The sequence below is a fragment of the Hyla sarda genome, chromosome 8 (assembly GCF_029499605.1).
Source record: "Hyla sarda isolate aHylSar1 chromosome 8, aHylSar1.hap1, whole genome shotgun sequence".
In the NCBI taxonomy this organism is placed as follows: domain Eukaryota; kingdom Metazoa; phylum Chordata; class Amphibia; order Anura; family Hylidae; genus Hyla; species Hyla sarda.
The window spans coordinates 201216400-201243975 of record NC_079196.1 but is presented as its reverse complement, the minus strand read 5'-3'; the positions used below and the strand labels follow the sequence as shown (position 1 = coordinate 201243975).

The window sequence follows — 27576 nt, the reverse complement described above, 5'->3', positions numbered from 1 at the left end:
GTTATGGGCACCTGCACCACTCTTCCCCTACACAGGTTTTGATAAATTTCCCTCAGTGATTAATTGTAAACACATGCAGTACACTGGACCCAGCCTAAAGTTACCTCTAGCCTTTGTAGTACAAAGTAGGAGTTGTCAGCTGTAGGCAAAAAGATGACATTCACAAGTCAACAGCACAATTCCGCTGTAGCCAGCCATCACGTAGATTTGCTGAGAACCACATGCAGTGATTGGCCTGCATGCAGGGGGCCATGTTTTTCCACTGAGAGAAGCCTAAGGCAGGGTTCACATGGCACAGTTCTCCATTGCACACTGCGGCTCCATGTTTACTATGCAGTGACCGTTTCAGTTACATGTGAAGTACTGTATTTTTGTATTTCATCTGTACATAAACCAAGTGCAGTTTTGCCACTGTTCTTGGGCAGAAGACACAACTGTTCTGCAGCTGCAGTCTGAACCAAAGCCTAAAAAGGGGCCTTTTAGATAAGCTGACCCCATTTCCTAAAGAGTTCTAATCATAGATCAGTATTTACAGCACATAAGTGGAGTAGCGATGATCCCTTTTGGTTATACAGTATAATTGCTACTATACACCTATATTTCTAACACGTTAACAAACTCCTCTTATTTACAGAGCCAGTCAGGTTTAAATTGTAATAGAATACAAAGCAAATAACGTATTCAAGAGAAAGCTCAGTCATTATGTGTTCTTCATTAAAGGGGTTTCGAGCACCGTGTGCACATGCTGTGGGGGTCGGCCATCACTCCCCCTCCCATAGACTTGCATTGAGGCAGTGTGGCATCACAAGGGGGCGTGGCCAACCCCCGCAGCGCGCACACAGCGTTCGGAACTAAATGTTCTGAACTCTGCCAGTGGAGTACCCCTTTAGCGATCTTCATGGCGTGTGTGATTATATATCTCTATCTACACAAAACACTAAGTTAAAGCCCTGTAGATCTGCCTTCTGTGATCTGGATTTAGATATAGATTCAAATATTGGTCTTCATGCAGTTATCCTCACAAGGAGCAGTGAATAAAGTGACAGCTTTTGTGTATTGAGATGTTTTATTTGGAAATGTGTAACTGATGCCCAGCAGCAGGCGCATCTTTACCATACGTCAAGATTTTGCTTTTAAAATATTCTGTCACCAGTTAACACGGACGGGAATCATTTTTTTCTTCTTGTATTAAAACAAAAGAACTAGAACAAAATATATATATTAGACCTCACTCCAATGTCAGAACATTACAGCAATCTCGAACCAAATTACATCCAGGGAATTCTCAGCACTTACAAGGAAACCCCACACAGATATACAGCTAAAGATTAAATATATATGCAGCAAAGGGAAGGGGGGCTGGGAAGAGTAACAAGAGGAAAGAAACAGCTGGCTCTCAGTTTAAGTATGAACAATGAAGAATTTTTGTATTTATAAATAAAACATTGAATGAAATAGGGAAATTACAGTCTAGATCATTTATACATGGTACCTTTGTTAGGAAACATCCAGAGTCGATATGGGAGGCAAGAAAAAAATAAAATTTAAACACTGCACGCAGAAGGGGCAGTTGTTGGGTGAGGATTGTGGAAGTGATGCCTGCTTCCTGCCCACAACAATGGCATCAGGACCCCATATTGCCCTGAAGTCCTCTTGATGAATATAGCTAGAGGGTTACACACAACAGTCACTAACTTACAATTGCGCAGTTACGGGGGATAGAAGGGGGAGAAACTACTGAATAAGGGTGGGTGAAGGATGACTGTACACATGAGATAAAACCATTTTGTAAGTGGCGATTTCTGGAACGTCAAGGAAGGGGGAAGAAATTTCTTCTTTATTTTGTGGACAGAATAAGGGCCACGATCAGACCGTAAAGACCCAAGACTTCAGCGAAAATGAGGATCAGGATCATGCCTACAAATAGTCGAGGCTGTTGCGCTGTACCCCGCACTCCTGCATCTCCAACAATACCAATGGCAAAACCAGCAGCAAGACCACTCAGTCCTACGCTCAAGCCGGCACCTAGTTGTAAGAAACTCCTAGAAAGAAAAAAAAAAAAAAAAAAGTTAGACTGCGAAATTGATTAAACCTAAAAACAGTCTGGTAAATGCACTTTTAGGCTTCGTTTTAATCAGCACTCAATCATAGCTCAGCTTTCATTTGCAAGTACTGTTTAAGATGGTAATAGGCATTGACTGGCTACCATGCTTCTGGTCTGGTAACAAAACCAGACAGTCCAAAAATGAGCCAACCGAAGTCACTAGCCGACTCCATCCAGCTTATTCAAATGAATGGGGTGCAGCACGGGTCCAGTGGTTATTAGTCAGAAGCCGGTTTTAAAATTCTCCAGCCAGTGTCATGTGACTGAATATCATGTAATAAACAGGTTATGCAAACTATAAAATGTAGATCTTTAGTCCCAGCACAGTATGTACGTGTATAAGCAAGCATCTCATTTTGACAGTTTTCTGACATTTAGTACAATGGGAAGTCTTAATGCAAAATCCCCCTCAGACCAAGGCCAGCACATCTGACCCCGAAGACATTTGTCAACAGAAATGCCTTGATTCCTACTCCCTGAATTGAGGAGACATGCTTGGCTGATCCAAACAAGCATGTTTACAGGTAATCATGGGAGATTGTTGGCTGCATAAGGTAAACATTCACAGACCGTGCAAACTTAAAAATCAAACCTGTAATGTGCAAGAAGTATGTTAAACCACCAGCATGGCAGTCTGCATGTCTGGAACCTGAATGGGCCATAAAAGTATGATTTTGCATCATGGCCGTGTCTCTCCAGTGCCCATGCCCTAGGGCAGTGATATTCAACCTGCGGACCTCCAGATGTTGCAAAACTACAACTCCCAGCATGCCCGGACAGCCGTTGGCTGTCCGGGCATGCTGGGCGTTGTAGTTTTGCAACATCTGGAGGTCCGCAGGTTGAAGACCACTGCCCTAGGGCAAGAGATCATTAGAGCAGCTGTTTACGCTTACCATGCTTTTGCTGGAAGGGAAGTATAACATTGCATTGGAATTGTCCTTTAACCCCTTAAGGGCCAACCTTTTTGCACTTGTTTTTCCCCCTCACATTTTAAAATCCTAACCCTTTCAATTTTACACCCAAAAATCCATATGATTGCTTTTTTGCACCAACAATTCTACTTTGCAATGACCGTAATTTTACCCAAAAATCTACAGCGAAAAGGAAACGAAAGTCATTGTGTGACAAAATGGAATAAAAAAAAAAAAAAAAAAAAAAAAAAAAAAAGCGCCATTTTATAACTTTTGGGGGCTTCCATTTCTACGCAGTACATTTTTTGGTAAAAATTACACCTCTAATTTCTGTAGGTCCATATGATTAATATTGTCGTACTTCTGGAAAAAATAACTACATGCACAAAAATTTATAAGTTTAAAATTGTCATCTTCTGACCTATAACTTATTTTTCTGCGTATGGGGTGGTAGGAGGGCTAATATTTTGCGCAGTGATCTGAAGTTATCGTACCATTTTTATTTTGATCAGACTTTTTGATCGCTTGTTTTTTAAGGTATAAAAAGTGACCAAAAATATGCCATTTTAAACTTTGGAATTTTTTTTGCGTGTACGCCATTGACTGGTTTAATTAACTGCATTTTTGTAGTTTGGACATTTACTCACGTGGAAATACCACATTTTTTAAAAATTTTTATGGAAAAAGGGGCGATTCTAATTTTTTATTATGGAAGGGGCTATAACATTGCATACACTGATTGCAGGCACTGTTCAAAGCATTGCCATAGGAATGCATTGATCAGTTTTCTGCGCTTTATTGCTTAAGCCTGATTTCAGGCTTGGAGCAAGCAAATGCCGATCGGACAGTCAGGAAGAAGGCAAGGCACCTCCTGCTGTCCTCAGCTGTTCAGGATGCGATTTCACCACAGCGGTCCTGAACAGATCCGCTGAGCTAGTCTGTATGGATGTCTCCTGTTTTAGACGCCACAATCAACTTTGATTGCGGCATCTAAAGGGTCAATACCGGCCATTAGCGACGGGTCATGGTTGCTGATAGCAACTGGGACCCAGCAGTTACGAGGCACGCTCAGCTTTTGAGTGCACGCTTCACAGATTGGGAGCCGGCCACGGACGTAAATATACGTTCGTTAAGGGGTTAAGGATGTTGCAATTTTGTCGTGGATTTTTACCCCACAGAAATTACTAAAGCCTACTACAAAAGACTCCATGTAGTGTTTTTTTTGTTTTTTACACACTGAACTGCCAATAGTCTAAAATATGTAAACCATGTAAAAAAAAAAATCCTTAACAGTAGCTTTAAAATAGCTGTCCCTGTTTTGTTTAATTATAATAAAATTTTACACATTAAGGAGTTTAAAAGAATGTAGCAACAAAATTTTACCTGATCACAGACAAATACTAACATCAATCATCTGTCTATTTTCTTATTGCATTTTTTTACATTTAATTTTGTGTAATGTTATGGGGGCTGCCAACTTGCATGATCTATTAACCCCTTAAGGACCCGGGCTTTTTCTGTTTTCTTCATTTTCAATTTTTCCTCCTTAACTTTAAATAATCATCACTCTAAAATTCTATATGATGGCTTATTTTTTGCGTCACTAATTCTACTTTGTAATGACATTAGTCATTTTACCCAAAAATCTACGGTGAAACGGGGGAAAAAAAAAAAATCAATGTGCAACAAAATTGATGAAAAAACTATTTTGTAAGTTTTGGGGGGGCTTCAGTTTTTACGCAGTACATTTTTTTGGCAAAAATGATACCTTATTCTGTAGGTCCATATGGTTAAAATGATACCCTACTTATATAGGTTTGATTTTGTATCACTTCAGAAAAAAAAAAATCATGAATACATGCAGGAAAATGTATATGTTTAAAATGGTCATCTTCTGACCCCTATAACTTTATTTCTGTGTTCAGGGCGCTATGAGGGCTCATTTTTGCCGCCGTGATCTGAAGTTTTTAGCGGTACCATTTTTGTTCTGATCAGACTTTTTGATCACTTTTTATTCACTTTTTAGTGATATAAAAAGTGATCAAAAATGCACTATTTTGGACTTTGGAATTTTTTGGGCGCGTACGCCATTGAACATGCGGTTTAAAAAGTGGTATATTTTTATAATTCAGACATTTCCGCACGTGGCGATACCACATATATTTTTATTTACACTTTTTTATTCTTTGAAATGCCGGGTGATTCAAACTTTTATTAGGGGAAGGTATAATTGAAAGTTTATGATAAATGTTTTTTTTTTTTTTTTTACACACACTTTTCTTATGCAATATTATAGCTCCTATAGGGGGCTATAACATTGCATTAACTGATCTTTTACACTGATTGATCCATCTCCATAGGAATGGATCAGTGTTTTCGGCGATTGAATGCTCAAGCCTGGATCTCAGGCTTGAAGCATTCAATCGGCGATCAGACTGCAGGAAGGAAGGTAAGAGACCTTCCTCCTGTGCTACAGCTGTTCGGGATGCCATGATTATACCGCGGCAATCCCGAACAGCTCCCTGAGCTAACCGACAACTTTCACTTTAGTTTTTAGCCGAGCGGCTCAGCTTTGAGCGTGCGGCTAAAGAGTTAATAGCGCGGCACTGTGATCAGTGCCGCGTGCTATTAGAGGCGGGTCCCGGTTTCACTATGACACTGGGCCCGCCGCGATATGATGCGGGGTCACCGTGTGACCCCGCGTTATATCGCAGGACTGGGACCCAGGACGTACCCATACGTCCTGGGTCCTTAAGAGGTTAACAGCATTTAGTGTAGGACCCATGAGCGGACCATAGACAGTACCTGCCCCAGATGAATTGGAAAGTTACTGGGGATTCACTGTGACCTTTTCAAAGTTCATTCTACAGGGAAGGGAATGCTGAGTGTCAACTGCTGATTGAGCCAGTGTTCCCTCTATTGGTGTCACCCTTCACTGTACTCCTTCGTGCTTAGAACAGGAAGTCAGTTTCCATCCTGGCCACTGGGCCTAAAATTAAGCTTTTTTTTTAGAGAAATCCTGCATAGTAAATTGGAAAATTTTTACATACGGTTAACAAACTGATGAATAGGCAATTTTCTGACATTTCTTTTTGTGCAGTTTATTTGCTTGGGGTGTCACACCGACAAATGTTTCTACAGAAAAATGAGATGTTAAAATTGAACTTACTTGTATAATGTGATTGCTGATGTTAAAGAATTTGCAATAAGCACTGCAACTACCAGTCCATAAATGGCAATGATACCCGCCATGACCACAGGAATGATTGATTTCATGATCAGCTCAGGCCGCATGACAGACATTGCTGCAATCCCTGTGCCACTCTTTGCGGTGCCATAGGCAGCTCCCAGTGCTGTGAGGAGACAAAATAAAAGAGGTGCAATCTTAACTTATTGGATTTTCATACAGGAAAAGGCAAGGGAAAAAAGGTACTCTTAGTATTATATTAAGTAATATTTTACAGCAGCACTCAGCCAGGCTGTGTTTACGCAGGAATTTGTGCTTGCGCTCAGATTCCTTTCTGCTGAACTGGCTGATGTTTTTGTAGTTTCACAAGTTCTGTGCTGAATTTATGCAGAATCTCTTGTGCTCAGATTCCGGACTGAGTCCCATTGACTTCAATTTAAAAAAACTAAGATACAGTGTTTTTGCAGAATGCATAATTTCCATAGCGGACAATCTGCTGTGTGAGTAGGACAACAGAAATTTTCACCACAATGTAAACTTCAGATAGTAGAATCTCTCTTCTGGATTCTTCCGTGTGAAAATTGATTTTTGTCTCCATGCATTTGAATGATTGTATAAGGCCAAGTCTCATGGCAAACAAAAACAACCTACTACAAAGCATGTCTGTCAAAAAAAACAAACAAACAAACAAAAAATGCCTTGTAGAGCTTAAGATCTGCATTAAAAACAAAGCAATGTACTTAGTTTGCCCATTTCCATCCCCATGATGTAGACAGGAAATGCCCGCTCAGCAACAGGTTAGAACTGACCTCAGCCACTGAGCAGGCATTTCCATCCACATGGAACATCAGCAGAAGCAGTGAAGAGGATAGCTGGAGGACCATGCAGTCTGGAAACTGGCAGTGACCGGGGAGCAGGCCAGGTAAATATACAGTTTATGTTCAATGCAGCCCAGGATATATTTAGAGATCTCTACACAGACTTTCCAGACTGCAGTGTAAGGAGACAGAATCCCCCCACCCATTATCAGTACTATGTTACTGATATGGAAGAACTGATTTTTGGGTGCAAAGTCTACGCTGCTTGTTTATCACTGCAAGACAATTAAATTTAATGTTAGGATTAAAGTTGATCGATATATCATAGAAAACTCTGCACATCCACCGTACTTGCTGCTGCAACAATGCATGAAGTTTGTAGCTTGTCACATGGCCAAAACTCTTTACGACCTAAAGACTGAGCGGAATACTACAGAAAGACTTCAAAGCATCATACTGGTCACATGACTACAACATGACCACATTCACATGACTTTCATGAGTAGCTGCTACAAAACCATCATTTCCTCATCCAGATTTCATGACTAGGCAGCAATTTAGATTCTCTGAACATAATGATTATGCAACAGCAGAAACTACCCCCCCCCCCTTATAATAACACCCATCACCTGATCTTCACTCAATATTAAGGGAATCTGTCACCATGAAAGCAATATCAGCACAATGGTTTAGAGCAGGAAGCGCTCAGCTATAATTTCTTTTCCCACAAAGATGTAACTATTATCTGGACTCTAAAGAGAGCTGAGATTTTAGTGTCACAATGAGAAATCCACGAGGGATCCAGACAAGAAGCTTTACTGAATCTTTTTACAGATATACACACACACACACACTAAGATAACACATCCTAGATCTGAATGAATAATCGTATGAAACTTTAGTCTTTACATATTTTGTGGGATTTTGTTAGTTGAATGTGCTATCAATGGAAATCAAATGTATCAACCCATGGAGGTCTGGATATGGAGTCACTCAAAATCAAAGTGGAAAACCCCACTACAGGCTGATCCAACTTTATGTAATGTCCTTACTACAAGTCGCAATGAGGCTCAGTAGTGTGTGTGGCCTCCACGTGCCCGTATGACCTCCCTACAACGCCTGGGCATGATCCTGATGAGGTGGAGGATGGTCTCCTGAGGGACGTCCTCCCAGACCTGGACTAAAGCATCCGCCAACTCCTGGACAGTTTGTGGTGTAATGTGGCGTTTGTGGATTGAGCGACATGATATCACAGATTTGATCGGATTCAGGTCTGGGCAACGGACGGGCCAGTCCATAGCATCAATACCTTCCTCTTGCAGGAACTGCTGACACACTCCAGCCACATGAGGTCTAGCATTGTCTTGCAATAGGAGGAACCCAGGGCCAAACGGACCAGCATATGGTCTTACAAGGGGTCTGAGGATCTCATCTAATGGCAGTCAGGCTACCTCTGCACATGGAGGGCTGTGCGGCCCCCAAAGAAATGCCACCCCACACCATTACGGACCCACTAAACCGGTCATGCTGGAGTATGTTGCAGGCAGCAGAACGTTCTCCATGGCATCTCCAGACTGTCACATGTGCTCAGTGTGAACCTGCTTTTCATCTGTGAAGAGCACAAGGCACCTGTGGTGAATTTGCCAATCTTTGTTCTCTGGCAAATGCCAAAAGTCCTGCACGGTGTTGTGCTGCAAGTACAACCCCCACCTGTGGATGTCGGGCCCTTGTGGAGTCTGACCGAGTGGACACCTGCACATTTGTGGTCTGCTGGAGGTAATTTTGCAGGCTCTGGCAGTGCTCCTCCTCTCACAAAGGTGGAGGTAGCAGTCCTGCTGATGGGTTGTTGCCCCCCTATGGCCTCCTCCACGTCTCCTTGTAGCGCCTCCATGCTCTCACTGCACTGACAGACAGCAAACCTTCCTGCCACAGCTCGCATTGATGTGCCATCCTGGATGAGCTGCACTACCTGAACCACTTGTGTGAGTTGTAGACTCAGTCTCATGCTACCACTAGAGTGAAAGCACCACCAGCATTCAAAAGTGACCAAATCATCAACCAGGAAGCATAGTAACTGAGAAGTGGTCTGGTCACCACCTGCAGAACCACTCCTTTATTGGGGAGTGTCTTGCTAATTGCCTATAATTTCCACCTGTTGTCTGTTCCATTTGCACAACATCATGTGACATTGATTGTCAATCAGTGTTGCTTCCTGAGTGGACAGTGTGATTTCACAGAAGTGTGAGTGACTTGGAGTTACATTGTGTTTAAGTGTTCCCTTTATTTTTTTTGAGCAGTGTATCAATCTGCTCAGCATTTCTTTAACACTATGCAGATAGATTAGATAGCATTTTCATGGTGACTGGTTCCTTCTTAAGTTTACCCCCCATTTCAGATATTCCTGAAAGGTCATACTATAAACTCATCTCTGGTTGCCCACAGGTCCTCCAAGTCCTTAAGCCTTTTTGGTGCTAGTAGAGAAAAATCAGCTTTAGGTCATGGATAACTTCATACAGAAACTGCACCCAAAAACATTCCATCCTCTTATACTATATGAACTATAGCGCAAGCTGCCATCAGTTTCTCAAACAAGGAAACCACATTGGACGCGAGGTAGATCGGTTAGCCCGCAGCATTTTAGAATGAAAAGCTGCATGGGAAGTTGCCAAGCTAAGGGTGCACTCAAACCACGATTTAGGCATACGTGTCGTATACGATGGGGGGAATTTAATAACCATAGTGTAACAAAATCAAAAGCACATATTAATGTGCACACCAATACCATCTCACTAATTCTTTATTGTAGTACACAACATGTAACAAAATAGACTGCACAATTAAACACTAAAAACTGAAGGGGCCAGATGACTCACAGCCTCCCTAAGCCAGAGGGGAACCCCAGAATCCCGGTAGCTCCCCTCAGGGACACGTGTCTTGACCATGCACTATTTGAACGATTGAATATTCATGCAGCTGCTATATAGTGCAATATTGTGCTTACTTGTGTTATGCATAGGGTGTTCAATGGTCTAGAGGGAGTGTTTATTGTGCAATTAGAATTAGGTGGGTGTCCCTGTGGGGGAGCTACCAGGATTCTGGGGTTCCCCTCCGTGGCTTAGGGAGGCTGTGAGTCATGTGCCCCCTAGTTTTTAGTGTTTTTAATTGTGTGGTCTATTTTGTTACATGTTGTCTACTACAATAAAGAATTAGTGAGATGGTATTGGTCTGTGCCTTTATCCCTTGACAGAAGGTTTTCCAATTTTTGCACTTTTCGTTTTTCCTCACCTTTTAAAAATCATAACCCTTTCAATTTTGCAGCTAAAAATCCACATGATTGCTTATTTTTTGCGCCACCAATTCTACTTTAATGTCATTTTACCCAAAAATCTACGGTGAAACGAAAAAAAAAAAAATTTACGATAAAATTGAAGAATGCAATTTTGTAACTTGGGGGCTTTTGTTTCTACACAGTACATTTTTCGGTAACTGACATTCTGTAGGTCCATATGATTAAAATGATACCCTACTTCTATAGGTTTGATTTTGTCGTACTTATGGAAAAAATCATAACTACATGCAGGAAAATGTATACGTTTAAAATTATCATCTTCTGACCCCTATAACTTATTTTTCTGCGTATGGGGCGGCATGAGGGCTAGTTTTTTGCGCCGTGATCTGAAGTTTTTAGCAGTGCCATTTATCTATTGATTTGACTTTTTGATCATTTTTATAAATTTTTTAGGATATATATTTAGGATATACAATATATTTTTACAATTCAGACATTTCCACACGCGACTATACCACATGCTTACAGTTTTTTTTAATTGGGAAAAAGGGGGTGATTCAAACTTATTAGGGAAGGGGTTAAATTTATTCTTTTTTTTGCAATGTCATAGCTCCCATAGGGGGCTATAACACTGAGAAACAAATGATCAATGTAAAAGATCAGTGTGCGCAAAGAAACCACTGATCAGTGATTCTGCCGCTTGACTGCTCATGCCTGGATCTCAGGCCCTGATCAGTCATTCAGCGATCAGACAGCATGAGGAAGGTAGAGACCCTCCTGCTGTCTTTACAGCTGCTCTGGATGCCACGATGTCACCGCGGTGATCCTGAACAGCACCCTGAGCCAACCAGCACTTCTTTACTTTCACTTTTGAAGCAGCGTTCAACTTTGAACGCCGTGTCTAGAGGGTTAATAGCGCGTGGCATTGATTGCAGTGCCTCACGCTATTAGCCACGGGTCCCGACCCACTATGACGTGGGGCCCCGCGTTATAGGCAGGGAGCAGGCTGAGGGCGTATAGGTCTGTCCTAAAGGAGTTAAGGACCAGGCCCATTTTGGCCTTAATGGGGTACTCCGCCCCTAGACATCTTATCCCCTATCCAAAGGATAGGGGATAAGATGTCAGATCGCCGCGGTCCCGCCGCTGTGGCACTCTGCTCTCATTACTGCACAGAGAGAGTTCGCTCTGCACGTAATGACGGGCGATACAGGGGACGGAGCAGCGTGATGCCATGGCCCTGACCCTTGTGACATCACGGCCTGCCCCCTTAATGCAAGTCTATGGCAGGGGGTGTGACGACCACCTCCCTCCCACAGACGTGTATTGAGGGGGTGGGCAGTGACATAACGAGGGGCGGAGCCATGATGTAACGATGATCCAGCCCCTGTATTGCCCGTCATTACGTGCAGAGAGAACTCGCTCTGCGCAGTAATGATCGCGTGGTGCCGCAGCGGTGATCCCCGGGGTCCCCAGCAGCGGGACCGTGGTGATCTGACATCTTATCCCCTATCCTTTGGATAGGGGATAAGATGTCTCAGGGCGGAGTACCCCTTTAAGGACCAGACCTATTTTTGCATTTTCATTTTCCTACTCGCCTTCTAAATAGAACTTATATTTCCATCCACAGACCCATATTGTACCCAACAGTACTTACACTCATTTTACCATAAAATGTATGGTGCAACCATACAAATATTTATGGGAAAATTGAAAAGTAAACCGCAATTTAGCAAATTTTGGAATGTTTTGTTTTCATGCTGTACACTTTCCAGTAAAAATGACATTAATACGATTAAAATGATATCCATGTTATATGCTTTTCTATAATTATACCACTTAAAAAAAAATCTCAAACCATTTTAACAAAATTTGTATGTTTGAAATTGCCCTAACTTTCTAGTTTTTCTGTGTATGGGGCGGTATGAGAGCTAATTTTTGGTGCCATGATCTGTAGTTTCAGTACCACTTTTGCTTAGGTTTTACTTTTTATAAATTTATAATTTTTTGGGAATATGACAAAAAATCAGCAATTTTGGACTTTACGTTAATATTGTTCACTGTATGGTATAACTAAATATATTTTAATAGTTCAGACTTTTACGGACGCGGCGATACCAAATGTGATCTCAGACCTGAGCAGAAGACCCCGGGAGACAGCCAGTCAGGTGAGGGGACCTCCAGCCGCCATGCTGGATGATCAGATCACCGTAGCAGTGCTGTGATAATCCAAAGTACTGCACTGCCACAGATGCCGTGATCTGTATTGATCACAGCATCTGAGGGGTTAATGGCAGACATCGCAACGATCACGGATGTCTGCCATTGCCGGCGGGTCCCTGGCTACTGATAGCAGCCACGCATGATGCGAGCACTAGTCTGGCAGTCATGGCACCCCCCCCCCCCCCCGTGGTGCCAGAAAGTTACAGATTTGTAAATTATTGCAGCAATGAGATAGAAAGTAAGTAGAGAGCACACAAGAGGTGTACTGGATTACAGCGTGGCCACAGCTAGACAAACTTCTCTCCTGCGGGGTGCACATACACAAGATATGAAGTATCAATGTAAACGAAGAAGCACATACGTGCACTCACCGCTCGGCAGAGAAAGTTGCACGGCCCGGTAACTGGGAGCTGGATCACAGCATCATCGCAGGTGAAATCACCTGCACTGATGCTGTGATCGAGCTCCCTGTTACCGGACCCCGCCACGCAACTGTCTCTGCCGAGTGGTGAGTGCACGTACGTGCTTTATTAGTTTGGATTTGTAAATTACTTCTATTAAAAAAATCTTAATCCTTTAATCCTTCCAGTACTTATTAGCTACTGAATACTACAGAGGAAATTATTTTTGGACACCGTGCTCTCTGCTGACATCTCTGTCCATTTTAAGAACTGTCCAGAGTAGGAGAAAATCCCCATAGCAATCATGCTGCTCTGGACAGAGATGTCAGCAGAGAGCGCTGTGCTTGTGATGTCAGCAGACAGCTCTGTGTTCCAAGAAGAAAATCATTTCCTATGTAGTATTCAGCAGCTAATAAGTACTGGAAGGGTTAAAATGTTTTAATAAAAGTAATTTACAAATCTAACTTTCTGGAACCAGTTGATTAAATAAAAAAAAAAAAGTCTTCCACTGGAGTACCCCTTTAGGACGAAGCCCATTTTGTCCTTAAGGACGCAGAAAATTTTATTTTTAAGTTCATTTTTTCCTCCTCGCCTTCAAAAAAGCAAATCTTATATTTTCGTCCACAGACTAGTATGAGGGCTTGTTTTTTGCGTGACCAGTTGTCTGTTGTAATGCCATCACTCACTTTACCATAAAATGTATGGCGCAACCCAACACTTTTTGGGGTGAAATGGGGCAATTTATGTTTTTAATGGGAAAGGGTTTTTTCTAAACTTATTTTTACACTCTTATAGTCCCATAGGGGACTATTTATAGCAACCATTCGATTGCTAATCCTGTTCAGTGCTATGTATAGGACATAGCACTGATCAGGGTTATCGGTCATCTTCTGCTCTGGTCTGTGGGAAGGCAGATCAGAGCAGAAAACTCCCGGAAGACAGCGGAGGCAGGTGAGGGGACCTCCGTCTGCCGTGCTGGATGATTGGATCGCTGCGGGCGATCCGATCATCCAATTAAGTGAACGCGATGCTGCAGATGCTGTGATCTGTATTGATCACGGCATCGGAGGGGTTAATGGCGGACATCCACGGGATCGCGGATGTCCGCCATTACAGGCTGGTCCCTGGCTGCGATCAACAGCCAGGACCTGCCGCGCATGATCCGGGCATCGCTCCTATGCTTAGGACGTAAATGTACGTCCTGGTGCGTTAAGTACCATGTCACCAGGACGTATATTTACGGCGCTCGTTGTTAAGGGGTTAATATGTGCTTTATGTTACTCTTGTGTTTAGGATATTACCACTGGTAGGACCCTCATGGATATTACTACATAGGTTGAGCCCACTGTCTTGTTTATTGGAATTTAAAGGGGTTCTCCGGTGCTTACACATCTTTTCCCCTATCCAAAGGATAGGGGATAAGATGCCTGATCGCAGGAGTTCCGCCGCTGGGGAACCCCCGGATCATGCACGTGGCACCTCGTCTGTAATCAGTCCCTGGAGCGTGTTCACCCCAGGACTGAATACAGGTGACCACTGGGCTGGTGGCGTGTCACATCACGCCTCCGCCCCCATGTGACGTCACGCTCCGCCCCTCAATGCTAGCCTATGGGGGTGAACGTGATAGCTGTCACGCCCACCCCCGTAGGCTTGCATTGAGGGGCGGAGCATGATGTCACACGGGGCAGAGGCGTGACATCACATGCCGGTGAACTGATTACAAACGGGGTGCCGCGTGCATGATCCCAAGGGTCCCCAGCGGCAGGACTCCTGCGATCAGGCATCTTATCCTTTATCCTTTTGATAGGGGAAAAGATGTGTAAGCACCGGAGTACCCCTTTAACGGCTGCTGCCATCCCCATTCATTTTAATGAGCCAGACTGAATTACCCGACTGTCCAGCTCACTAAAATGAATGGGGTGTGGCATGGGTACCCCAAAATTGTGATTTGAATGCAGCCTAAGGTTAGCTCCAGTTTTTTGCTACATGTTTTAAAGCTGTAATGTGTGATGTCACATTAGCCACTGCTAAAGTGACTTTGTGGCCCAGATTTATCACTGTGCAAAACAAAAACCTGTCAGATTTGCCCATGGTAATCAGAGCTCATTTTATTTCTCACATTGCCCTAGTAAAATGAAAGCTGCCCTCTGGTTGCCATAGCAAGACAGATTGTCACAGTTTAATATGGGTCAGTGCATCTTCATTTATTCAAATGTATGCCTTATGACTCACATTGCTTTAAATTGTACAACTGAAGTGTCTGGAAAATACTGCTCTAGCTGTACAGCCTGTGTAGCCAAACAGTTTCCAGCTGTTGCAAATCTATAACTCCCAGCATGCCCGGACAGCCAAAGGCTGTCTGGGCATGTTGGGAGTTTTTTTGCAACAGCTGGGGACCTTGTTTGGAAAACACTGACCTAGAAAATGAACCATTTTTATCAGCATTTCCACCAACCGGAATTTTATCAATTCCTGTTCTAAAACTGCAAGCTGGACAAATTCTCACATGTAAGGAAGTCCTAAGCTTGGCGGATGGAGAGAATCACAAGATTGTGCTAGACGAGTGAAATGCCAGGGAATCAAACACAGATTCATACAGAAAACTACAATCCCTGAACACCATTTTATGCACTTAAAAGACCACCCCAGGGAGTAGGTGCATTAGACCATGTAATGTGAGCCTTAGTAAAATCTTAAGGGGATATCTCAGCAAGAACAGCTCTTTCCAAATAGAGGTCACCCTCTATGAAGGAGAGCTGCTCCAGTTTTGGTGGGCTCAACAATGTATGAGATGGTCTTCTATACATCGTAACGAGTGCCACATACATTACCCTTGTTAAAAGCTGTTCAGATAAAAGGGCATGCAAAGCTGCGCTTAAAAGCAACAGCATCCAGTCTAACATTGATTTCAATGAAATAAGCAAATAGGTATCCTCCAATGTGTAGACGGGATTCAAAGGCGCTGGACACAAATGCAGGGATCTCAAATTTATTCACCCATGATGCAACGTGTTTCACAGAAAGACTGCTTCATCAGGTATGGTGCCTGATGAAGGAGTCTCTGAAACACGTTGCATCATGGGTGAATAAACTTGAGATACCTGCATTTGTGTCCAGCGCCTTTGAATCCCGCCGACACGTTTTAGGATACCCATTCGCTTATATCTATTTGGACGTGGAGCGGCTGCAGGCACCTTATTTCACTACTTTTTTCCCATTGTTATACTTGGCGGAGTGTAACTGTGTGGCAACTACCCTAACTACTACCCTAACTTCGTTTAACAATGGTATCACTACGGAGCGCTGTCTGTTTATTTCAGATTGATTACAATGATGCAGAGTAGCTGTAGTGTATAAACAGGTCTATGCGGAAGGCAGTGCAGCAGTTGTCTAAGCCAGTAATGAGACAGTATGTATGTTTTACACTATCTGGATAATGTAGAGCAGGAAGACCAAAGTCTCAACTGTTCCAGATGGAATTATGCTCCTTTTAGATTTAGAGACTCATTCCTAGTGTTAGCATGATTGCTGAAAGCAAAGTGCTGCACATTCCCTCATTTTGTTACCCATCGACTTAAATGGGTAGGAAAATCCGTATGAATGCGCCCCTACACAAGGATATGCAAGGCCAACCAACAGGGATTTTTAGGGCTGCAGAATTCTAACACAACATTGCACGCTCGTAAGCTGATTGCTGGCTCTTTGCACAGAGCAATAATTGGCCTATTCAGCTGATAATTTACTTAAGACCTAATGCATGTTGATTTCAAGGAGAAAATCTGCTGACAGCAGGTAGTTTTCTTCCTTTTGAACAAAAGGCCAAAATTGACTAAAGGGAGCTTGCTCCTAGACTGTATGGGGAGACAGATTCTAAGAATAAGCAACTGGTTCTGTAGTGGTCTGATCCAAGCTGTGGCATTTGGTCAACCCCTTTGTTTACCAGGCACAATGCCATACCTTTTCTAGTGGATGTGATTGGTAGTGCAACTGACCACTGCTCAGTCCTATTCAAGTCTGGTTGCATCATCATTTGTGTAAAAAAAAAAAAAATTAAATTAAATTAAAAAAAAAAAAATGGTCTGGGCAGTTGAAGCCCATTTCAATTTACATCAGAGGCAGGCTCATTTTATTTCTGTATATAGATATTTGTCCACTCAATGTCATCAGTGTTCAGATTGTCCTTATGGCCAAGTTATTAAAAAAAAAAAAACACAAAACAAGGAGACCAGCCATGAAGAGCAAACAATGCACTTACCGTGTACAATACAAGCTGTCCAAGTCACACTACCAAATCAAAAAAGTCATGTGAATTCCTCTGTTTACTGCATTTGTTCTTCCATGTCCTGACCAGATCACATGCACTCAGACAGCTGCTATAAAGTACAACCTTTCATAATGACTTCTCTTGAAACAAGCAATTTATTCCCTTGCTAACTTCATGGTACTAATAAGGATCACATATGATCACGCTTCACTTGCCATTTCTGGACAATGTGGGATAAGTCCCTTCAGAGTATTTCCCTGGCCCACTGACCCCACTCTAAGGCACGTTCGCATGATAAGTGTCTGACCCACATCCAATTTAAGTCTCAAATTGTATCTGTGCAGAGACACGTTCCCTACTATGGTGCCAAACAGTCCACTAGTGTCTACATTCAGGTCATTTTCCAATTGCCTGAGACTTTGGACTGACAGAATTGTGGACAATCACTTTTAGTCCAGAGGCACTCAGAAAATGCCCTAACATAGTCACTAGCTGACTTATTGGGTCTGTGCACAGATACGACTGCAGCTGATTTGAGCTTCAGAAATCATATCAGTGCCAATGAGGTATTAAAGGGGTATTCCTGGAAAAAAAAATGTTTTTGGTGCCAGAAAGTTAAACAGATTTGTAAATTACTTCTAATTAAAAAAAAATCTTATTTTTAGGGTCTGTATACTACAGACAAAATTGTTCTTTTTGGAACACCGAGCTATCTGCTGACATCTGTCCATTTTAGGAACTGTCCAGAACAGCAAATGTTTGTTATGGGGATTTTCTAGAAACTCTGCAGACATCTGTCCATTTTAAGAACTGTCCAGAGAGCACTGTGTTCCAAAAAGAAAACCATTTCCTCTGTAGTATTCTGCAGCTAATAAGTACTGGAAGGATTAAGATTTTTTTTAATAGAATTTAGAAGTCTGTTTAACTTTCTGGCACCAGTTGATAAAATATAAAAAAAGTTTTCCGTGGGAGTACCCCCTTTAACGGTGATATGAATGCAGCCTTTATAAAGACTACTCTTCAGATGGATAGAACTTTCGACCGATATCGTTTTTTTAGGGCCGATAGCCGATAACTTATATCGGTATAAGTTATCGGCTATTTATCCCCCTGCGACACCGCTGCAGATCATTGATTTAAAGCAGGAGTTTTAAATCAATGCACTGCAGTGGCTTTTGCGGTGCCATAGACCGCCGCCGCCACCCGCTTCTCTCCCCCTGCCTGTCCGGGGGTCCCGAGTCCTATCACCGCCAACCCCGCACCGCTACCCCCACCGCCGCAGCCCCATTGCCTCCCCCATCCCCAGTTTTATAATTGCCTGGGCCCGGGTCCACTCTAAATCTGGCTCCGGTCGTGTCCTCCTGAGCTGTCACTGTGTGCACTGACGGTGACGTCACACCGCGCATGTCACTCGTCATTGCGCACAGCGTAACGCAGGACGCAGCAGGAGCCAGAAGTAGCGTGGGCCCCGGTGCGGCGGGTCGGTGCATTATGGGCAAGGTAATTGCCAATACCAATAATTAGAGATGAGCGACCTTACAGTAAATTCGATTCGTCACAAACTTCTCGGCTCGGCAGTTGATGTCTTATCCTGCATAAATTAGTTCAGCTTTCAGGTGCTCCGGTGGGCTGGAAAAGGTGGATACAGTCCTAGGAAAGATTCTCCTAGGACTGTATCCACCTTTTCCAGCCCACGGGAGCACCTGAAAGCTGAACTAATTTATGCAGGATAAGTCATCAACTGCCGAGCCGAGAAGTTTGTGACGAATCAAATTTACTGTAAATTTGCTCATCTCTACCGGTCGATCCCTAGAACTTTCCCCAGGTTCACACACCCTACTTCTAGACCATCTATTTTTCCCTTTTGCTTTGCTATGATTCCTGTCCTGACTGCAGGCTCTCTTGCTAGCATTTTCATGGAGCACTTGAGGCTGCAGAAAGTAGCTCAGACGTAGCCCAGTTGAAAAGCTCGCCTCAGTCTGGTTCTCCAAAGCTTCTATATCAGATGTATTCCATCATCTTTGGGCATCACCAATATCGCCATTAGAAGTTACAACATAAGAGGAGGCTAAAAACCGTGCAGAGCAAAGTGGAGCAGTTGCCTATAGTAACCAGATTATAACAAATGTAAGAATCAAAGGGCCTGTGAAAAAGTTAAGTACCAATCTGATTGGTGGATATTGGCCGACTTCTTCACTTTTTCCTCTGCACATGTTTTGATAAATCTCACCAAGATGGACCAGACTCATTTTTCTTTTATATCTAAGGGAAGATCACTTGAATGAGAACTAGTATAGATGAGGCATTTACAACAATAAGCAGGTTTTAAGAAATTAAGCAGAAAGTGTCCCAGCGATCTGACCTTTATTCTGTGGCACACAAACTCGATCTCTATAATATAGCTTTCAAAATAAAGCAGGTAGTACAAGATCTACCCAAGGTCACCAAGTCTTCATTGTGATACAGAAGGGTACTAGAAGAAACCAGAACCACCCAAAACTTATTTACTACCAGCAGAGACTTTATTGTGAGTATCAACACTTACCTGTACATTACCTTTCCCCAACCTTGGGGGGGTGTATGCATGTTTATGGAATTAAACAGGTTTTCCCAGACACTAATAGATGATCTAGCCTACAGCTAGGCTATTAAAGGGGTTATCCAGAAAAAAAAAAAAAGAGGGGGGGGGGGGAGGAGAATGGGGGTTAGGGGGATTAAAATAAAAATGTAAACCGTTACTTACCTCCAGCAGTGCCTTCGGTGTCCTACTCCAGCCCCCAGCTGCAATCATCTTCCTGTCAGAAATCATGACACTTGGGCCTGGAGTGACATTGAGGTCCAGAACTGCCCCACTACCAAATACTGGTCACAGTGATGTATCCGCCTCAGTCAGTAATTGGCTTAGCAGTAATGTGACACTCTGGGCCAAAGTGTCACGATTTCTGATGGGAACAGGATGGCAGTCGGGCACTGGAGCAGGACTCAGGCTGGAGTTAAGTTTTTTTTATTTGCAACTCCGTCCAATTCATATGAAAATGATTGAGCTGAAGGGAGCTGTGATACCAGGTAGAGTTACAAGATTTATTGTGATGAGCTAGAGGCAGCCAAGCCCTTCAGTCTGGTTAATACATTGTTAAATGACAGACTAGATATTGCAAATACAGGTCCTCTGAACGTAGAAATGGAGTTACTGATTAGAGATGAGTGAATTTACATTGATTCAATTAGTCACAAACTTCTCGGCTCTGCAGTTGATGACTTTAGCCGGCATAAATTAGTTCAGCTTTCAGGTGCTCCGGTGGGCTGGAGACTCTCCCCAAGGAAAGTATCCACCCTTTCCAGCCCACCTGAAAGCTGAAGTCATTTATGCAGGATAAAGCCATCAACTGCCGAGCCGAGAAGTTTGTTACGAATCGAATCACTAAATTCGCTCATCTCTATTACTGGTTTCACTGGAGAAACCCATCAGGACTCCTGGCAGCAACCAATCAGTTTGTTGAACACTTGTTGAGTCGCGCTTCCAACAGAACCTATAAAGGAGAGCATAGAGCCAGAGGTTTATTGGTGTAACGGCACATGTAGTGCTGCTCTATTATATAGACTGTAGATGTTGACCTACTGACCCAGCACACAGCTATCTAAAGTCAATTCTGTAACACTTCAGATAACTATGGATTACAGCCACAAGATGCCAAAGCAAATACCTCCTTAGGTTTTCACACTATGCAGCAGCATTAACAGGTTTATACCATCACTCATCACCAAACGCAAAATAAAGCTCGAGAGAAAAACTGACAGATTTTGCTACAATTTCTCAGTATGAAAGCCTTGTTTTTTTCTTGTTTTAATTGCGATTAAACATGAGCCAGGGAATGGTGTAAGGTGGTGGAAGCCACAGGCTAAAGGAAGTGTTTCCCAACCAGGGTGCCTCCAGCTGTTGCAACACTACAACTCCCAGCATGCCCAGACAGCCTTCAGCTGTCTAGGCATGCTGGGAGTTGTATTGCAACAGCTGGAGGCACCATGGCCTAAGGTAATATCTGGGACTAGGGTTACTGTAATGTGGCTACTGGGCAGCCAAGTATAAAATCAGACAAGGCTTGTTTGAGCTACAGCCATCTCTGTAGGATGGCAACACCATTCAGGAGTATTAGAATCTTCGCTCCCATTTGGAGGTGGTATACAGAACACCTCCACCTCGTTTTTCCAAATTCTTGCTATTTTTTATTTATAGCAGCAGCAGGTCTAGGAGAGATTCTAACACTACTTCAAGTTGAAATCTGATTACAGCATCCCATTCAAAATTGTGTATGCGTGTCTTTGTTATCCAGTAAGCAGTTCTCAAATATCGCTGTACATGAGACCTCCAGACACTGCAACACCCCTGCTGTGTTTCCCACTGCTGACTCAAGATTGAAGGGTTTGTATTATAAAAAAAAAAAAAAAAAGTGGTGACAATGGTGTTTTCTAATTCTCACTGCTGTCAGTGAGCCCCTGAGATTACCCTTTATTACAACCATTTATTTTCCATTATGGGTGGGAGGGCCAGAGTTGAGCTGTTTGTCAGTAGTACTCACACCTGGACTTTCCCTCCCTTACTTCTCAGATTAATAGCACCTATTACTAACGGCCATGATGTAGTGCAGGTAAAAGTGTAGAGCACAAGCAGCACTGTGCTGGAGGAGGATTTACAATCAATACTATAGATTGCTTTGCAAGAGGGATTGTGAACAGAAATGAAACTGCAGCAGCACAGCAAGAGATGGGTTACACTTAGCATTAAAGGGGGTACTCAGGTGGAACATTTTTTTAAATCAACTGTTGCCAGAAAGTTAAACAGATATGTAAATTACTTGTCCAAAAGAAGATTTTCGAATCTCTTTTCTGTCTGACCACAGTGCTCTCTGCTAACACTTCTGCCCATATCAGTATCTGTCCAGAGCAGGATAGGTTTGCTATGGGGAATTGCTTCTACTCTGGACAGTTCCTGACATGGACAGAGGTGTCAGCAGAGAGCACTGTGGTCAGACAAAAGAAATTCAAAAAGAAAAACTTTTGGAGAAGTAATTTACAACTCTGTATAACTTTCTGGCACCTGTTAATTTAAACTCTTAACGATCCAGGCAGTAGCAGTCAAGCGTCAGAATCACTGATCAATGTTATCCTATGGGATAATGATCAGTGTAACCCTATGGGGCTATAACACTGCATATAAAGTTGAATAGATCATTTAACCCCTCCCCTAATAAAAATTTGAATCCCCGACCATATGTGGTAGCTTTTACCATAAAAAAAAAAAAAAAATCAAAAAGTCCGATCAAAACAAAAAAAATGGTACCGATAAAAACTTCATATCACAGCGCAAAATATGAGCCCTCATACATGGAATAAAAATTCTAGGGTTTTCGTGCATGCAGTTATGATTTTTTCCATAAATACGACAAAATCATACCTCCATAAGTAGGGTATCCTTTTAATCGTATGGACCTACAGAAGAGAAGGTGTAGTAATTTTTACAGAAAAATGTACTGCGTAGAAACAGAAGCCCCCAAAAGTTGCAAAATGGCGTTTCTTCACTTTTGTTGCACAATGATTTTTTTTCTGTTTCGCCATATGTTTTTGGCTAAAATGACTCATTACAAATTAGAATTGGTAGTGCAAAAAATAAGCCATCATACGGATTTTTAGGTGCAAAATTTAAAGGGTTATGATTTTCAAAAGATGAAGAAAGAGCAAAAGTGCAAAAACAAACACTGGGTCCCTAATGGGTTAAAAAAAATTCTACTGAGTACCCCTTTAACTTCTATGAGGGAAGTCCTAGCTTTCAGGGCCACTGCCAGTGATCGAGTGGACAATTCATGTAGAGACTGCTTGTTTTAGAAGGAAGAGGTGACCAGTTGACATGAACAAAATATTATAGTACTCTGGTGGTGAGGATCCACGCAATCCACATAGTATCCAGAAAGTCCAAAATGAGATGCAGCCTGTGTTAATGCCATTAAATCTCTTGTGACTATACATCTTGTCCAACATTGGGTGCGGGAGGGTGCACAGCTTAAAATAAGTTAAAAATAAATAAATAAATAAATACACACCCAAACAGCACCACACCTATCTACATGTTGTGGGTGGTATTAAAATACAGCCCCATTGACTAATTAGGCTTTGCTATAGGGGTGTATAGCAGGTGTAGGGGCTGCTCCTATAGGATTGCAGCCATATTTGATCTACCCTTTCACAACACCTCTGTGCTTATATTGTTAACATTGGAATCTAATCTTAAGCTATCTGTACAAGTGTGGTACCATTAATATGAATGTGACTTCACATTAGAGGACACTGCAAATGAGACAATATGTAGCTTTCATTTTCCATTTTAGCCATAAGTACATTATTGCATTAATTGCGCTGAAACTGGAAGGCTACATGTGATGATAGATCAGGCTACTGAGGTTAGGGATGTTGCAGGCGCTTCACAATAAGTCTCACCCACATCCATTTGCAGAGTGTTAATGTGAGCAGTATCAGGGGGAAGGAGGGATGTGATCACACCATCTGTCAGCAGAAAGAACCTAGGATTTCATACCTTCACAGATAAGCAGTGAAGAATCTACAGCAGCTTAAAGCACAGCGAGGACCAGTCCAAAAATAGATCATGTCTACCAAACAATCCATCTCCCACAATGATCTAGAGAACGTAGAACCTGAGAAGGCACTGCTGATTCTGCGCTACCCTCCTGAAGGTCACATGCTGACGGACATCTGCAAGGCCCGGCATCCCTACCAGCATCTTCCCGACCGGGAGAAGTGTCGCCATTGTATCCTTTACATAGAAGATCTGGGATACGTTGCTTTTTAAAGAATCAGTAAACAGGATGAAACCCTTGACCTTGATGCGAGACTAAGGTGCTTCAGCTATATGACAGTCCAAAGGTGGATCTGCCCATCATACACTCAATACATTATGATGTTAACTGGATATGTAATCACAAGGCCTTACACAATACCTCAGGTCATGGTGACCAGCCCAGAGCACAAAGAAACCATTCTCCACACATGAATAACCTAATACAGACCACAAAAATCCTGCACCTCCAAACCAATATAAGTGCTATTGTTTCCTATAGCTACATGTATATTAATACAGACACTACAACTGGGAAGAGAGTTCTCATTGAAATCATACAATCTCCTCTGTCAAGCTGTTAATGGCTACCATTCAATAAAGCAGTGGTCTCCAAACTGCAGACCTCCAGATGTTGCAAAACTACAACTCCCAGCATGCCCGGACAGCCAACGGCTGTCCGGGCATGCTGGGAGTTGTAGTTTTGCAACATCTGGAGGTCCGCAGGTTGGAGACCATTGATAAAAGGGACCCCATTCATATGGGATAGTCTAAGTGGAGAACTGAAAATTGTATACAACTAGTAATTCATTTACATCTCTGCCCATTAGGAGTCCAGTGGGTGGTCCTACAAGGTGACTAGCAGGCTGCATATAGAGATGTCAGACATTGAGATATGGAGCCCATTGGTCAGTGCCTACCATGTGGAAATCTATCCAACAAGACTACACATCAGTCTGCTCGCCTTCTGTGGATATAACCATGCAGATCAGACTGCACTCATGTTAACATGTACCATATAAATATCTGGGCTACAACCAAAATGGCCCTCCATACACAGGTAATCCAAACAATATGGCCGCCATTACCACTCATGTAGCCAAATCACCCATCTTCCCCTGCCTTTTGAAGAAACTGCTTGACCTAGGAGTCAGAATGCATTTGTGCCTAAATCAGGAGTGTAAGAAAGCTGGGTTTTAGTCAATATAGCCCCTATTACGGCTCCTGTGGGCATGTCGCCCATCAACTCGCAGGCAAAGGCATGCATCTATACAAAATGGCTAAGTATGGGAACGCTGGTTCCAAACATGGCCACTATTCCATCTTTTCATGACTTCTACAGATTAATTCTCTGCCTCCTGCAACTATGTGGAAAGCTGAGTTTAAACCAATATGGCCCTTATTAGCGCTCATCTTGCCTTTATTCCTTTACAAAAACTTGCAAACATTCTCTGGTAAACTCCGCATTGATGCATCATTGGAGATGGCAGGGGGATGCATTTGTGCACAACTACTGTCAGACTGAATTGTACGCAAGTATTGTAAGACCAATCAAGTTGCAATAGTCAACCAGGAGCTGATACTTACAAGTGTGCATTAGGCCCTTTAGATATTAATGGAGATTTGCACGATATTTATATGGGCAGCAACAAAAAGAGGGATATTTATCAAAACCTGATCAGAGTAAAAGTAGCTATTATCTATATAAGCCAATCAGATTGATTTTATTTTCAGAGGCCTTTTCAAGAATTAATTTGATTAGTTGCTATGGGAAACTGCTCTACTTTTCCTCTACATAGATTTTGATAAGTCACTTCCATGCATTCCATCTAATTCGATTTAGTCTGCTGAATACTATGAATCCTATTTATAGGCCCCATCTTATACTGGTAGCCTTATGCCTATCCCATTCATGCTTAAAAGCGTCGCCCAGTGTGAGAAAAACTACTTTTAGCAAAAACTGAACCACTTGTTTACAGGATGTGTCCGGCATTGCATCATAGCTGTACTAAAGTGAATCAAACCGAGTTGCAGTACTACACACATCTTGTGGACAGGAGTGGCACTGTTTTGCAACAGCTGGAGGCAACGCATCTATCATCTTTCTAATATCTATGTAACCTATTCTCACTTTTTATCCCTTATGTAGGTCCTAAAAGGGGTTGTCCAGTTTTGCAGAAGCAGCTCTTCTCCTGTCCACCGATTGTGCATTTCTGCAACTGTCCATGTGCATTTCTGCAACTGTCCATTTCACTTCAAAGGAGCTGAGCTGCAATACCAGACACAACCTGTGGACAGGAGTGGTGCTGTTTTTTGTATAAAAAAAAAATAAAAATAATATTATATTTATATATATTTTTATATACTTTTTATTTTTAAATATTTATCCTTTTTCTCTCTTTATTATATCTATTTTATTCTATATATTTAAAATTAATTTTATTTTATATTATTTTTATATATCTCTCACCCTTTAAAAAACTACATAAGAGATACAAGGTGAGGATAGATTAAATAGCTATTAGAAAGATGACAGATCAGTGTTTCCCAAGCAGTGTGCCTCCAGCAGTTGCAAAACTACAACTCCCAGCATGCTGGGAGTTGTAGTTTTGCAACAGCTGGAGGAACACTAGATGGGACACTGATCTAGATTACATGCACTAAAATGCATGTAGATGGGTATATGTCTTCATAGCCCTTGATGCTGGGAGTTGTAGTTCAACAGCTGAAGGTACACTAACTGGGAAACACTGATTTCAGACAATCAATGAACTAACAAGAAAATGGTTCTAACCAACACTAGAAATAGTTCCTGAATTTTTCTCCAAGAACAAACAATAGAATACAATGTATTAATGCACAGTGTATGCAAAACATTGTCACAATACAAAAAAAAAAAAAATTTTTTATATATCTCCAAAGAATATCCTGTTGCGCTAGATTTTATAAATATTTAAATATATATAATTTTTTTTTATTAAAAAAAAAAATTGCCCCCTCCTCTTCCAGATGACTAGCACTGCCCGACCCCTCCCCATCAAGCGCTTCTTCCCTCCGCAGTCATGTGACCGCTCACCAGCTGGAATCACCCGGGTGACGTCACTGCGCCCCGCTCTCCCCCAGCACCGGGGTCAATGATCACCCCCCCCCCCCCCCCCCTGATCTAATGATTGACATGCGTCACTACGAGTCGGTTCGGCGGAAATGACCGAAGTGTGACCGAGGGGGGAGAAGGAGACTGGAGCCTAATGAACCGATGGAAAAAAAAAAAGATGGCAGAATGGAAACGGTCACATGACACCCAATACATCTCTATATATACAGTATAAGACATGACAGATAATAAGACATTATATACAACGTCCTCACCGCTGAACACCATGGCTGACGAGGCGCCCATCACCGCGAAGAAGGCGGAGTATTCGGGAGAGGTGCCGGTCTCTGTGCTGGACATGGCTGCTGCTTATGACAGACGTCTCCTCCGACCGGAACAACGGCAAAAATACTGTACGTATAAAAAAAGGTATAAAGGGCAAGAGAAGCCGAGGAGGGAAGAAGGGAGAAACTGCCGGAGACACGGAGCTAACGGGAGGAAGGAAGGAGGGGAGCGGGGCTGTACGGGCGTCTCCTGTCACACACCGGGGACTACTGCGGCTCTCACACTGGAGGAGCTCAGGCGCCGCTCACTGCTCTAAATACCTCACCGCAGCACAAAATGGCTGCCGGCCGCGCGTCACGTGACGAGGCGCTTCCCTAC

General features: G+C 42.6%; 1 protein-coding gene across 1 annotated transcript; it reads right to left on the bottom strand.

Moving 5' to 3' along the window:
• Positions 1 to 1047: 1047 nt before the first annotated feature.
• Positions 1048 to 27517, bottom strand: ATP6V0C (ATPase H+ transporting V0 subunit c). The gene is made up of 3 exons (XM_056536303.1): positions 27189 to 27517; positions 6185 to 6368; positions 1048 to 2042 (listed from the first exon to the last, which is right to left on the bottom strand). Exons 1-3 carry the CDS (start codon positions 27271 to 27273, stop codon positions 1838 to 1840), a joined length of 474 nt encoding a protein of 157 aa, XP_056392278.1. The 5' UTR covers positions 27274 to 27517; the 3' UTR covers positions 1048 to 1837.
• Positions 27518 to 27576: the final 59 nt, after the last annotated feature.

Coding starts and splice junctions, on each gene's coding strand:
- ATP6V0C (XM_056536303.1), bottom strand. CDS start 27,273: ATGTCCAGCACAGAGACCGGCACCTCTCCCGAATACTCCGCCTTCTTC. Junction 6,369..27,188: donor GTCAGCCATGGTGTTCAGCG/GTGAGGACGTTG, acceptor GTCTCCTCACAG/CACTGGGAGCTGCCTATGGC. Junction 2,043..6,184: donor TCAGCAATCACATTATACAA/GTAAGTTCAATT, acceptor TTTTCTTTCTAG/GAGTTTCTTACAACTAGGTG.